General features: G+C 50.0%; 1 protein-coding gene across 4 annotated transcripts in view; it reads right to left on the reverse strand.

Moving 5' to 3' along the window:
• The window catches only part of Sema5b (semaphorin 5B), a 123,042-nt gene that overhangs the window by 26,615 nt on the left and 82,288 nt on the right, over positions 1-14,139 (reverse strand). For all 4 annotated transcript variants that reach the window (NM_001415135.1, XM_087576204.1, XM_087576201.1 and 1 more), the window contains 2 exon segments: positions 5,339-5,384; positions 9,903-10,002. In NM_001415135.1, the coding sequence (NP_001402064.1) occupies positions 5,339-5,384; positions 9,903-10,002 (146 nt within the window).

Below are 14,139 nucleotides of genomic sequence, written 5' to 3' on the forward strand. Positions count from 1 at the left end.
GCGAATAGATTTAAACTTGAGTTCTCTGTTCTAGCTCACACCCCATGAGTGGCCTCCACCCTCCTCCCTACAGACGCTAAACTGGAAGATCTCAGCCTCTTTCCTTGGCTGGTGGAGATGAGGAGATCCTCGTTCCAGCCTCCTCACTTAGAGCATTTAAATTAGAGTCATATGCTAGTCTTCTTTATTTTACAACCCAGGACCTCCAGCCTGAGACTTTTCTGGAGACTCTGTTTGCTTTCCGGGCACATCCCATCTGTAAGTTATCCATCTCTGTTAAGTCAGGATGACCCTTCTATCCACTTTCGTCTCCCAAAAAGATGGGACTTCTCCACAGACATGTTCCTGCTCATTCTCTCTGCTGTGTGGATGTGTACCTATAACAACTTCCCATGTGCCTTCGCTGGGTCTCTGTAAAGGAGAAAGGCGTGCACTGTGCCAGCAGAGGCATGGTGAATGCCTTCTATTGGACTGCCCCAGAAATTCCTGGGTGATGATCTCAGGTAACGGCATGGCTGTGTGCTTTCTGTGCTAGGAGAAAGAGCAGACAAGCTGTCAGGATATGGATGGAACCGTCTCTTTGTGGACATGGTGGCCCCCCAAACACATCAGAGGTTTTCATAAATGGCCATTTAGCATCAGCACCATAGATGACCACTTAGCATCAGCACCATAGATGACCACTTAGCATCAGCACCATAGATGACCACTTAGCATCAGCACCATAGATGACCACTTAGCATCAGCACCATAGATGACCACTTAGCATCAGCACCATAGATGACCACTTAGCATCAGCACCATAGATGATCACTTAGCATCAGCACCATAGATGACCACTTAGCATCAGCACCATAGATGACCACTTAGCATCAGTACTGAGTTCAACACTGAGCAGAGTCTAAGCTACCAACAGTCCAGGCTGCTGGACCAAGCATGGAGGCTGTGAGGTAGGCTAGAAGAGAAGTGGAATTACCACACTGTCTGTCCAGACCCTCTCCAAAAGCCCTGTTACATGTTTTGATGTGCATGTATGCCAACATAATCATTTCTGTGCTTACAAGCCTTCAGGAAACGCGAGATCATAACACTCTAGCAATTAGGCCCTGGAATTGTGCTGACAGAGGTTGTTTATGAGTGCCCACTTGCCAAATTCAAACTAGCTTCATGCTGGCCTCCCGACCCCAAGCATGGCAGACTACATACCACCTTTTCGAAGATCCCTATGACCTCTGGTTGAGTTATGCTGGTAATAACCGTAGCAGGTAAACCAACTCGATTTTCGACAGTCACTCATCTCTGCGAGTCTTGCCCCAACTACTCATATGCACACACAGGCGCACACTTGCCTGCGTGCATTCACACATGTACACACACACACACACACACACACACACACACACACCTGTGCACGCACCTACGCACCTGCTCCCCTTCTGTAGCACTTGACTGTAGGGAAGGAACTGGAGATTTCAATTCTCCCTAAGGAACAGCCATTTACATTAACTGTTTAATAGGGCTTAGGTTCTTAGAAGTCCCTTTAATGGACACTGGTTTGCATTTAGATTTCCTTTTAAACAGATGCCAGTTATTTAAAGTATCAATAAAACCCTGAGGCTTGGATGGACTGAAATCACACTCTGGGGACCAGTGGGCAGCTTAGTGTCCCCTCTCCTGTCAGTGTAATTGTACAGCTCATCTTCAGCCTTTGGATGCTGCTGAGAAACTTGTCGCAGTCAATACAAAGAGCAAGAATTGAGGTTCCCCAAACAGGGTGTGGCAGGTCCCACGATGAAGTAGGTACTTACAGCCCGAAGCCAAGGGTGACCAGAGGCCCAGCTCTGCCACTGGCTTTGCTGAGAAGCACTGAACGGTCTGCCCCAACCTCTTACCTTCTCGCTCACCTTCGCGGCCGGACAGTGACTTCCATAGTTAACCATGACACAAAATGTACTAAGGTCCCTCCTTGGTTCTGCCAGGAGAACACAGCCTGAATTTTAAGGTTAAACCCCTGGGAGGCATGCTGGTGACGGTGGATTGTGGGTACTTTTGGAGTTGGTTTGTGGGTACGTTAGATAACCCCACTGAAGCTGACCCCCCCCCCACACACACTCCAAGCATGAGATCTGGGAGTGCCACAGGTGTCTGTCTGTCCTAAGACCACTTCAACACTGAACTGGATGAACCAAACCCCAGGACCTAGTCATTAGGTAGTCTGAGCATCTAAAGAGGTATATGACTTACATCCTACAGACCAGCTAGTGAGGAGGCCGGGGGGATGCCAAGCCAGCAGGGAGGCACCCCATATGAGGTTTCCCACAGCAGTGGTCCCTAAATTTAGCTGCCCATTGCAGTCACATGGGAGCTCTTGAAAACCCCAGTGTCCAGACTAGAGCATTCAAATGAGAATCTCTTAGGCACCAGAGTCTGTCAAAGGTCCCTTGGCTATTCCGGGGCACGCTCAAGGGAGCCAGTGGTTTAGAAGCGGCTCCATCCTAACTAATGGGAGCTAGCTGTGTGAGCCAGAAATCTAAATGTCACACCCCTGTGTTCCAAGCATGACTAACTCTTCTAAGGGTCACCTGCATCTAGAAGTCAGTGTCCCCAATGATCCTCAGGTTATGTGAGGTCACAGCCCTGTGTGACCCCGCCACCTTAAGATCCCCTTCCTGGCCTCTATCCCGCTTCCACTGCCTGCTTCAATCCTCTTCATTGCTCAGCTGGACAATCATGATCGTCCTCTGACTGCTTCCCCCGTGACTCCAGTCCCTACTCTGGGCCAGGTGACCTAAATGATAAGTCTATTCATGCTACTTCTCTGTTTAAAATTCATTAATGGATGTCCATCGCCTTCCAAATAAGATGTGGCCAGCCCTCCCCAGGTCATCAATGAAGAGCCCCCTCTCTCCAAGGGCCTCACCTCTTACCTCCTGCCTTTTATTCCTCCTCTCAGGGATGTGCGTTATCTCATCCCTCTGTTCTTGTTTGCAAACACAGCCTTTGAGCTTCAGCTCAAAAGACAACACCTCTCAATGGCTTTGCCATGCCTGCTGGACCCGGGAGGGTTCCTCCCGTCCCTGGGTCTCCCCACCCGCCCTGCAGATGACCTTCATTTGCAGACCACGGGAAACCAAATGGAAAGCAACTTCTGGGTGCTCAGGGTAGGCCTCCTGGGTCAACTGCCTTACACTTGTTTTGAGCCTCTTCCCCATGTCCTGTCCTGTCAGGTTTGGCATGTTGACTTGGTCTCCTATGGATGCCAATTAGGAGTTAAGTCTTTGGGGCTGGAGGCTTGTGAGCATGGAATACCGACTCTGAGAACCATGCATGCTTTGCTTAAGCCGGGGCTGCGGGGACATGCCACATGGTCCCCTACAGGAAAAGGAATCCTACACCATTTTTTATGTGCCCCATCCTCCAGGCAAAGAAATGGGCCTCCCCTTTAGTGCATAAATGCCAGCACCACATTGTAGTAGTAACCCTGCTTGTCACTGTGATCATATGTACCTGGCAGAAGCAACTTAAAGGGAGAAGGATTTGTGTGGTTCCTGATCCATTACCAGAAGCTATACAGTCCACTATGGTGGGGAAGCCACGCACAGTACTTGGAGGCTCCTTACATCTTGACGAATCAGGAAACAGAGATGGGACCAGAATCAGGATTTGGGCTTTATCTTTCAAGACCCAAGTGACCTGTATCTACCAGGTAGGCACCGTGGCCTAAGACATTGGTTCTCAACCTGTGGGTCGTTACCCTTTGGGCATCGAACACTTTCTTCATGGGGGTCACTGATTAGATATCCTACATATCAGACAGTTATATTATAATTCACAACAGGAGCAACATTACAGTTATGAAATAGCAACGAAAATAATTTTATAGTTGGGGGGTCACCACAGCATGCGGAATCGTATTAAAGGGTCACAGCATTAGGAAGGCTGAGAACCACTGCTTTAAAGGTTCCATAAGCTCCCAAAACAGTGCCACCGATTGGGCATCAAATGTTAAAACCCATGAGCCCATGTGAGAATGTTCACCTTCAACTTATAATACATATGCATATATATACGCACATATATATGTGCATATGTGTACGTATATGATGTAAATGTATGTATATGTATATGTATGTATATGTATTTGTATATGTATATGTATATGCTCCTAGACCTTCAGAGGGTACCCACACCATGTTTATCAGCATTAGAAGAGCAGGTTGGCTTGGGAAAAGTATACATTCATGAACCCGTGGCATTTCCTTTCAACTTCCCTCGTTCCTCTGACCCCTCCTTTTTAACAGGTGCACCCTTTATGCCCTTAGATATTTCCTCTGGTATCCAGCCAAGAGGTGCAGTTGTCACTGAGGGTGTGGGCTGAGTTGAATGAAAGGAGACAAGAGGGTCAAACTAGCTTATCAAGGTGGTCTTAACCTTCCCTAACTGCTCGCTACTGCAAAATCCCACGCTGCACAGCCCAGCACATGATTAACGCCTGCACGATAACAGAATTCTTTGGATCCATCATCATCTTTCCCTGGAGTCAAACACCCTGCTTTTCTAATATCCTCAAGCTCCCAGACCAGTGCTGGTATTCAATAAGGGCCCAGGGAATGCTGCATTCTTAAGACAGCTCCCAGACAGGATGACGGAAGCTTGCCCCTCATTGAAGAAGAATGGCTGTCCTTTCTCTATAATGTTCGGCTCCGGCAGAGATAGTTTGGCATCTGTTTCTCAATCTGGGATAACTGTTCTGGATCAAGGAGTCCCATTAAAAAGCCCCTCAGAGCACTTAGGGAATTATGCTTGGAGAGCATCTCTTGGCAGCAGATAATAAATCAATCACAGCTCAATGAAAATGCCAAGATAGACCAGGAACTGTCAGGCCAAGCAAAGAAAAGGACCAGAGACACCATCTCCCTTGGGGGCCCAAACCCTGGAACTCTCCTGTGGATTTTGGCTTTGCTCTTAGGGTGACTCACTGGTCCCATTTGCCCTGTGGAGTCCCATTTTTAGCCCTGAAAGTTCTGCATCTTGGCAAAACCCTCAGTTCCCAGCCAACAGGGGTGGGGGCGTCCCAGCCTGGGACCTCTTCTCCCCTTCCTTGTCAGCTTCTTTGCACAATGCAAGAAACTGAGCCTCCATGTGTGAGGGGGCTGCACCCCACGCCCACATGTCCTTCCAGCAGTGACTTTGGTCTCAGGGCTTTAGTAACCGTGACCAGGAAAAGAAGAGACGCTCCAGCACTTGATCCTAGGGCATGACTAGGTATCCTGCTACTTGCACTGCTCAGCTTCCAAATGCAGGAAAAAGTGCAGGAAAGGAGGAATACCAAACCTACCTGAAGGAGGGAAACATTGGCAAGGCTGAGTCTGAAGAGGTAGTTCCTGTGGAAACAGAACAGAAGTCACAAGTCACTCTTGACTCTGTAGGTAGGACCCTGGAAGGCAACCAGCCTAGGCCTCATGGGGTGCCAGGAACATGTCCTCTGCAGGACTTCAGGGCGAACCAAGCCCAAAGAGCTTCACCTCACCAAACCTTCACCCAGCCTGGCAGTTGCTATAGCCACCAAAAGGTCACCGAGGGTGTGGGCCAGGGTAGATGCAAGAAAACCAGAAGGTCAAACTAGCTTATCAAGAAGGTCTCACCTTCCCTAACTGCTCACTGCTGCAAAGTCCCATTGGACACCACCGAGGTCGCCACTAGCAGGACTGTGGAAGTGTGTGCAGACCACTCTCACACAGAGGCTCATATTCGGACTATATCCATTTTACAGTCCAAATATGAGGACTGTACAGGAGGCAGACTGTGTAATGGCCCAAGTCTCAGACCCAGTAAGTCAGAGACGGGGTTAACCTGCAGACTTCACGCTGTATCTGCTCCTGACTGACCCAGCAAGCGCAGGAAGGAACTACCAGAACCCGCTGTTAAATAAAAGTAACAGGATGCCACTGTTTTGGACTAAGTTCTGATCATGGGCCCCCAATGGAGCAGACTGCAGAATCAAAATGGAGTCACCTATGCTCACGGCAAATGCTTAAAATTAAAGCAAAATTGACCTTCAGAGACACATTCCGTGTCTCGGCTGCCATGGCAGTGAGGCACTCTCTGCTCGAGTCTTACGCAATGAAAGTGGTGTGAGGTCTCTACGGCTATTCTTGTATTTTCTATCTCCCTGTGTTCACTTCACAGGGAAGGCGACTTTGAAGTGGCCGGTCTGCTCTGTGTCATTTCCACTATCAACCCCTTCCCTTCTCTGTCTATAAAGCCAACCTCTTTGGCTAAGTCCAACCAGATTCCAGAACCAAGAAGAAGTCAGCGTAACATCTGCACACTGAACGGCTTCGTTTAGCTTGCGAGCTCACCTTTCCTAAGCATGGGGCTTGTTTCTGTCCAACTGAAAGTGCAAGGCCTCTTGCAGGGACGAAGACAAGACAGGCCTCCCACATGGGACCTGGGGTCCTGTGTGCAGCTTCGTCTCTACCCGGTTACTCTAAATTTGCCTTTTCCACAGCCTCCCCCTGGACCACTGCCTCCCAGAACAGCCAGCACAGTGCTCCCAGCCTCTACAGAACTCTCATGTAACAGCGGATGGCTCACAAGCCTTAATTGTGATGATTGATGATGACGATGATGATGACGACACCATCAGACACTCATCGAGAATTCAGCATTACCACTAAACCTATTGTGCTTAAAACTCTGCAGCCAGATGGCCAGGACTTAGAACACGGGGGTGGCAGACCCACTTGGTCAGAGGGTAGCAGGACAGAGTTCAGGTTGAGAGAACAGACTGTGGCTTAGAGAGATAGGGCTCCCAGCTCCGCCGTCTGCTGGGGCCTAGTGGGCCTCAGTGTCTATGTCTGTAAAATGGAAAACACGACCGTGCCTGGCTTATTCACAGTCCCCCGGAGACATATTTGAAGGCTTTACTAATGGCAAGTGGATGTAGCTCAGATTTTCCAAAAGAATTCTCTTTGTTTTTTTCTGTCTGCCTTTGGCCATCCCTCTTCAGGTTCCTGGACTTTTTAGGAATAATTAATCTAGGAAGTTCTGGCCACCTCAGCTGTGCTGAGAAGAAACGAGGAGAGATCGGGCCAGAAAGGGAAGGAGGGGGCCTGCTGAAGGAAGCCAGGGGTGGGAACCGGACACTTTAAGCTGGGAGATTCCTCTCCATGATTTGGCTGCTAGCCCAGGAGAAGCTGACTGCAGCTTCTCCTCTGGCCTAGGGCGGGGTGGCCTTGCCCATGACCTTGGCTGTAAGCCTCCACCGCCCCTCCCCAGACCCCTCTCTAGGTCCTTGGCAGAGCTTCCTGGCCTCCATGCTCCTGGCCCAGGGACAGATGGGCTCCAGCTTGTGGCTCTGCTCCAGCTGTGCGCTCAGGTAACACAGGCATCTGCTCACAGCTTTAACAAATTAAGGGAAGCAACACATCGCCCGATTCATTTTTATCCCATCGAAAACCATTCACCACAGCGTCTCCGTCGGCTCTCAGAGGAGCTGGGAGATGAGAGTGGGAAATCTCAGCATCCCGCCCAGCTCCCGGTCCCATAGAAGATAAGGCAGGCTATAAATGGATAAAAACATTTCCCAGCCCGAATTCCAGAGGTCCACGGGTGTCGGGGAGAGAGGGAGAGAAAAACCCAGACAGAGGAGAAAGAAAAGCGCTTGGAAAAAACAAGGGCAGGCTGTCAGAAAAGGCCCAGGATTCAGGACATAGGCTCTGGGGACAGAAGGAACCAATCCAGGAGGGAATGCTTTCTTCTCCGTGTGAAGGCAGAGCTAGGCTCAAAGATCCACGAGAAGCTGCAGAAAGAAGGCATAACCACCTTTTGCGTGGGACCTGAGGTGGATCTGGTGAGGCAGTGTGACCGAAGGCAGGTGACCATCTCTCTGCTGCTGCTTCACCACCTACGGTATGGGAGCGATCAGGATCTGCCTCCAGGGCTGACAGTGAGGCCTGGATCGTTTCCTGCATACACGGCTTACTATATATGTCTGTTGTGTGATGCACAACATGTTATCCGACTTATTACACCGATGCCACACAAAATAATGCATGTGGCGGGCATGTTTTCTCGAATTTCAGAACATAGTCTTGGGAAGCTACTCTTTGGGTATAAAAGGTATATATTATGTATGTTTCTGGGTTTGTTTGGTTTTAGTGTTTATTACACTTTAATTTAGAGTGTATGTGTGTGTGTGTGTGAGAGAGAGAGAGAGAAAGAGAGAGAGAATGAGTATGTATGTATGTATGCATGCATACGTGTATGTATGTATGCATGTATGTATGTATGCATGCATGCATGTATGTATATGTGAACACATGAGTGCCATGGCAAGAATGTAGCTCCTGGGGTTTGAACCCAGTCAGGTTTGGCAGCAAGCTCCTTTATTTGCTGAGCCATCTCACCTGCCCTATTCGTTTGCTTTGCTTTTTCAATTCTTTTGAAGAGAAGTCCTCACTATGTAGCTTGGGCTAGTCTTGAACTCTAGGTGATCCTTCTGCCTCAGCTTCCCTAACGCTAAGGTTACAGATATGAGTGAACACACTCAGCCCAAAGTGCTGGCTGGTAAAACCTCAGCCAGGAGGAACGATGTCGTGAATATCAGTTTCTAGATTACATCACTGCGCTGTGGTTATGTGTGATGATGTTGCCACTAGCAGGACCCAGGAGCAGGGTATATAGGATCTCTCTGTATTCTTCTCTCAGCTGTGTGTGAGTAAGGAGCCTTCTCAACATACAAAGCAAAACAAGTGTTCGCTTGGGTTTACTGGAAAAGAAAGCCCGAAGTCGATCGCCTCTCAGGGAATGCAGGGGGAGCACCTAGAGACGCCTGCTTGTGAGGGCATGGCCTTTGCTCTCACTGAGTATTCCTTTGTAACTAGCATGTCGCCACACTCAATACTGCTATAAAATGATTACTTCATTCAGAGCAATTTTAAATGCTTTCTGCCCTAGCATCCCAGGGAGATGCCATAGAAAACAGACTCCAGGTTTATCCAGCTCAACTGCCTGCAGACCAGAGCTTGTGGGTGACTCACCTCTGTCTCATACACCAACAAAAGGGGGAGAACCAGAGGGCAGGAATGACCAGCGACACAGTGCCGATCCAGATCCTCACATGTCCAGTGTCCTAACGCAGACCACTGGGGTCAGGAGGCCCAAGTTCTAGTCCCAAGCTTGCATCTTCTTGCTGTGTGTGTTGGTCAGACTGTTTTCAAGCTTGGGCACCAGTCACGGGAGGCCTTGTTGAAGCAAGGTTAGGCCCGTTCCTAGAGTTTCTTAGCCAAGTGGGGCAAGCATCCCTTTTTAGCATGTTCTCAGGAGCTCCAGGGGATGCTGGCCCAGGGACCCCCTGCCTCATCTCTAAGCTTGCTTCCAAAGCTGGCAATGATGTATTCATGATAGCTCCTCCCACTCCACCTGGAAGTCTAGAAGATGAGGCCTCCCCAGAAAGGTTAGCTTCCAAACCCTGATCTCGACAGTGGGGTCAAAGGTGGGCAGGCTACAGAAAATGAGGCCCTTTATAAAACAAACACATGGCCTATTGCAGCACCCTTGGTGCAGGCAGGCAGCTGGCCAGCAGGGGGCGCCTGGGCATCTCTAACTGGGCCGGTCCTGGCGTCAGGGCAGAGAGGGCAGAAGACGGAAGTAGGCGTCTTCGCTCTTAATACCCTAACAATATTTGACGAATGAATCTAGCTGAGATTGTGTAGTCTCGGGTCATCCCCTTCCCCCGACTCCCACAGTCCCCTACTTGGTGGACAGTCAGTACAGACAGGGCCTGGCACGGAGGACAGGGACTCCGAGGATCTGCGTCTACTCATCACAGCAGTATCCCTTCTGCCCGACTCCAGGTTCCCCCATTCTCTCCCCCTACTCTCTTGTTACCCCATTACCTGGCTCCCACGATGAGCTGGTTCCTGGAGGGATCCAGAGCAAGCTGAGAGAAATCCCGGACTCCAGGGTAGGTGAAGTTAGACACCCACGGCTTCAGATCTGGCGGAGACAGGGAGAGAGACGCTTCTGTTAACTGTTGGACCATGCTTCAGCGGCGTCTCACCAGAGAAGATCACACCAGCTGAGTGTGTGAGTCTATACCTGCAGTATAGAGTTGGAGTCCCCAGAAGACCTGGGTTCCACCAGGCTATCTCTGTGAGCAGCCAGCCTTCTGACCTCAGGGATTGGAGTATTGTTACATTTCGGCCTCTGGGAGAGGACTCTGCCCTGCACGACGGAAAGCCTAGGATGGATCACCCTTGATTCTTTCCTGCAGAGACTCTAAGCAGCCACTTCAGTACACATTGTTTGCTCTCCCTCCAGGCTCCAGGCACCACCAGCTGCTTTCTCCTCAAACTTCACTCTGACCCAAGCCTTGTCCTTTTCTGACTAGACTGGTACTGATAGCCTCCCATCCTAACTGGCTTGTCTCCCACAGCTGTGGGTTTACTTCCCACCAGGCAACTAGAGGGATAGTTTTGGAACTCACGTGCACAGCTATGCTAGTCTCGGGTTGAGATCCCTTCCCAGCAACACCCAACATGCCTCAACTCCTTTGACCTTTGGGATCTGGTCCCACTGACCTCCCCAGCTAACCACCTGGCATTCGTTATTTATTTATTTAATGACAAGTTGAAAATCGTCCAAACTCTTCACCTCAGGCGAACTTATCTAAAACGTTTCATACTCCCTGTGATGGTTTGTATATGCTTGGCCCAGGAAGTGGCACTATTAGGAGGTGTGGTCCTGTTGGAGTAGGTGTGTCACTGTGGGTAAGGGCTATAAGACCCTCATCCTAGCTGCCTGGAAGCCAGTATTCTCCTAGCAGCCTTCAGATGAAGATGTAGAACTCTTAGCTCCTCTTGCACCATGCCTGCCTGGATCCTGCCAGGCTCCCGCCTTGATGATAGTGGACTGAACCTCTGAACCTGTAAGCCAGCCCCAATTAAATGTTGTTCTTTACAAGATTTGCCTTGGTCATGGTGTCTGTTCACAGCAGTAAAACCCTGACTAAGACACTTCCCCAATCTGTTCCATAGAGCCCACAAATCTTTGTACCCTGTGATCCACCCCCACCCCCACCCCTTCCAAGACTTCCCAGACTCCACCCAGCAGGATTGAGGAGGTCCTACAGGTTTCTACTACCTGACACCATTATTTCTCTGTGGTGTGTGTTCAGCCTGGTACTTTGCACTGGGTCTAGGTAAGACCTCACTGTCAGAAGTCCCAGTAGCGTTTGAATATGTGAGTGACAACCCTCAACTCCTCTCCTAGGAAGATGGACAGGCTTTCTAATAAGATTCCACAGTGGTGAGAGAGACAGGAGTTGGGTGGTCTGCGTCTCCCCTATCTTTGAGAAAGTGCTTCCTAGTCAAAGCCAAAGCCTTTTATGGGGATGGGGTTGGCAAAGAACAGACCTCATTGTCTGATGAGGGTGTCATTGACTTTTCCCCAATCTCTCTACTGGAGACCCACTTCTCCCAGGCTCATCCATAGTACCTGAACTTCTCTCTTGCTTGCCAGTGCCGGGCAGCAGGACTGGTGCCAGTGGGGAGCCAGTAGGCTGATGGGGAAGCCTTGTACTTCTACCCACTGTCAGCAACTGCCACACAAGGTTCAGATCAGCGTGTGTGTGTGTGTGTGTGTGTGTGTGTGTGTGTGTGTGTGTGTGTGTAATCCAAGGGATATAAATCATTGCTCATTATCCTTCCACTACAGAGTAAAAGCAAGCCTTTCATTTCTGCACGGCAGGCAAACGCTTAATCATTCCCAGGAGAGCGGGAGGTTTTGCAAGTTGGATGTTTTTCAGAAAACGGTGATATGCAGGATAAAATAAATAAATAAGAAATTCTGCAGCAAAGTGATGTAAACTCCTTAGGCCCCAGCAGGTGGCCTATAGGTTGGCCAAGAAATGTCACAGCCTCAGTGGCATCTGGGCAGGGTAAGGAGTCAAGTCTGAAGTCAGGTGGGCTGGTTTTCAGCTGACCCTGAGCAACAGGAAATCATAGTAGAGATTAAATGGAGTGCTTGCCTCCTCCAGGAAGACCTCCTTGATTAGAGTGTCTCCACATCCTCCCTTCCTTCCTTGTTCGACTCCTGTTGTATTTTACTTTTACTCTGCATGGGTTGTGTGGATCAACTCTGATCAGACGGTTCCTAACAAAAGCAAACAGGTTGCCCTTTAACCCTCATGTGATCAGGGGCATTTCAGGCAAAGGCAGCAGGATAGAAATAAGTTGGTATGACTGGTCTGCAAATCCTGTCTGAGAACTTAGCTCACTCTTCATCTAGGTCCGTTCTCAGTGGGGAGAGGAGAGGAGGAAACACAGTCTGGGCTGGGATGACCATTGGGAGGTAGAGGTGGGTGGGGGCCTCTTTCAGTGGTTGTCCCTCTCCCCCAGCCCTGAAGGAACTCACACAGTCAAGTGGAAGGGACATGGCTGGGCACGGTGCCGCGATCCTGGGGAGGCCTTGGGAAGAGAGCCAGCCTTCTTATTAAACAGGCAAAGGGGACCAGAGGGAAAACTGTCTTTAAAACACCAAGCACGTTCTGAGCTCCGTGTGCAGCGAAGGCTTTGGATGGCGACTTTAAGAGAAAAATGACATTCTCCATGACGCGCCTGTGATTTTAATTATAGTCAATTCAATTACCCACTTTGTGGATTAACCACTGCCAGTGTTAACTCCAGGCTGGCTTCTCCCTGCCACCTAGCAAGGGCATGCTGTGGCAAACAGAGCAATACACAGGCCGAAGACAGACCCAGGTGGGCCTCCTTAAAAGGAACCCACAGGAGGAAATTGAACCTCATAAAACAAAAAGCTGCCACTCTGTTTCTGCGACTGCCTGACGCTTGCGGATGCTTGAGGGTTATTCACAGATCTGTCAGGTGTCTTGGGGAGAAGACAGCTCACAGCTGCCAGGTGGGGGGCCTGCGGATCGCTCAGACGTGCGGCACAAGGTCTGGGGGTCTTGGAAGTGGCTGGTGCTGAGCTGGATTAGTATGACCTCCCTGGAACAGCTCTTCACCCATGGGACCTACTATGTGCTTAGCATGCTACAGATGAGAGGAGACCCAGGAAGCAGAGCTGATAGGGGCTCAGCTGGGCTTCTGGAACAGAGGCTCTGACCTTTGAGAAATAATAGGACATAGCTCAGTGCCCAAAAGAAACAGGTGCTTGCTTCTGCCACCCCATAGCAACTGTTCAGTGCCAGGCACCAAGCAGGGTCATTAAAATGTGGTGAGCCTCCACGCATAAGTCCCTGGCCCTAGTCCCCCGGGAAAACATACATGTGAATGCACGCAAGCATGTACACACACACACACACACACACACACACACACACACGTTCTCTCTCTCTCTCTCTCTCTCTCTCTCTCTCTCTCTCTCTCTCTCTCCAATCCAATAATTTAGAGAATGGATAAAATAACCCAAAGCTGTCAGGATGTGGATGATGGCAGAGTCCCTCATTCTGTATGATGGTGGGGTACACAGTCAAGTGCATTCGGTTCACGCCTGATGATTAAAAATGCCCTCTGGAAACCCAGAAACTCAGACCCCAACTTCACATTTCCTATGCCTCCTTCCAGCCCATACAGAACAACCTGACAAGGGGGTGGAGGGAGGCTCCCTCTCAGTCAACTGGACCCTTAGCACCCCGGCAAAGCCCCCAACAGAAAATGCTCGACTAAGTATTGTCCCAGCCCTAGGCACCCCGCCCCTTTAGTCCACGCACCCTCACTCCATGTCTTCCCTTCAGAGCCACGGGGAAGCATCGGAAGTCTGAGCGTGTGCGAACGTTTCGTACACTGAAGACATTGCTAATTTACTATAATCCACTTAAGCCTTCAAAGCCAGGATCCCAGCTCAAACAAGTCAGCGTGGAGAAGGCAGCTGGAAGCTTTCCTCAGAGAAGAGAACCAGCGCACGGCTGGGAGTCTGTACATCCAGAACCGCTCCCAGACTCTTCTCCAATCAGCCTCCACCTCCCATCCACAAGCCCCACCCTACCCCTCAAATCCCACCCTGCCTCAGACATAGTGACTGATTTTTCCACTGGTGTCTCCGTACTGTTTTTTCCACAAGGCAGGACAGCTCTTTCAAGGCTGAGCACGTGATGGCTCTTCAATAGTAGTC

The sequence above is a fragment of the Rattus norvegicus genome, chromosome 11 (genome assembly GCF_021556685.1).
Source record: "Rattus norvegicus strain SHRSP/BbbUtx chromosome 11, alternate assembly SHRSP_T2T, whole genome shotgun sequence".
Classification (NCBI taxonomy): Eukaryota; Metazoa; Chordata; class Mammalia; order Rodentia; family Muridae; genus Rattus; species Rattus norvegicus.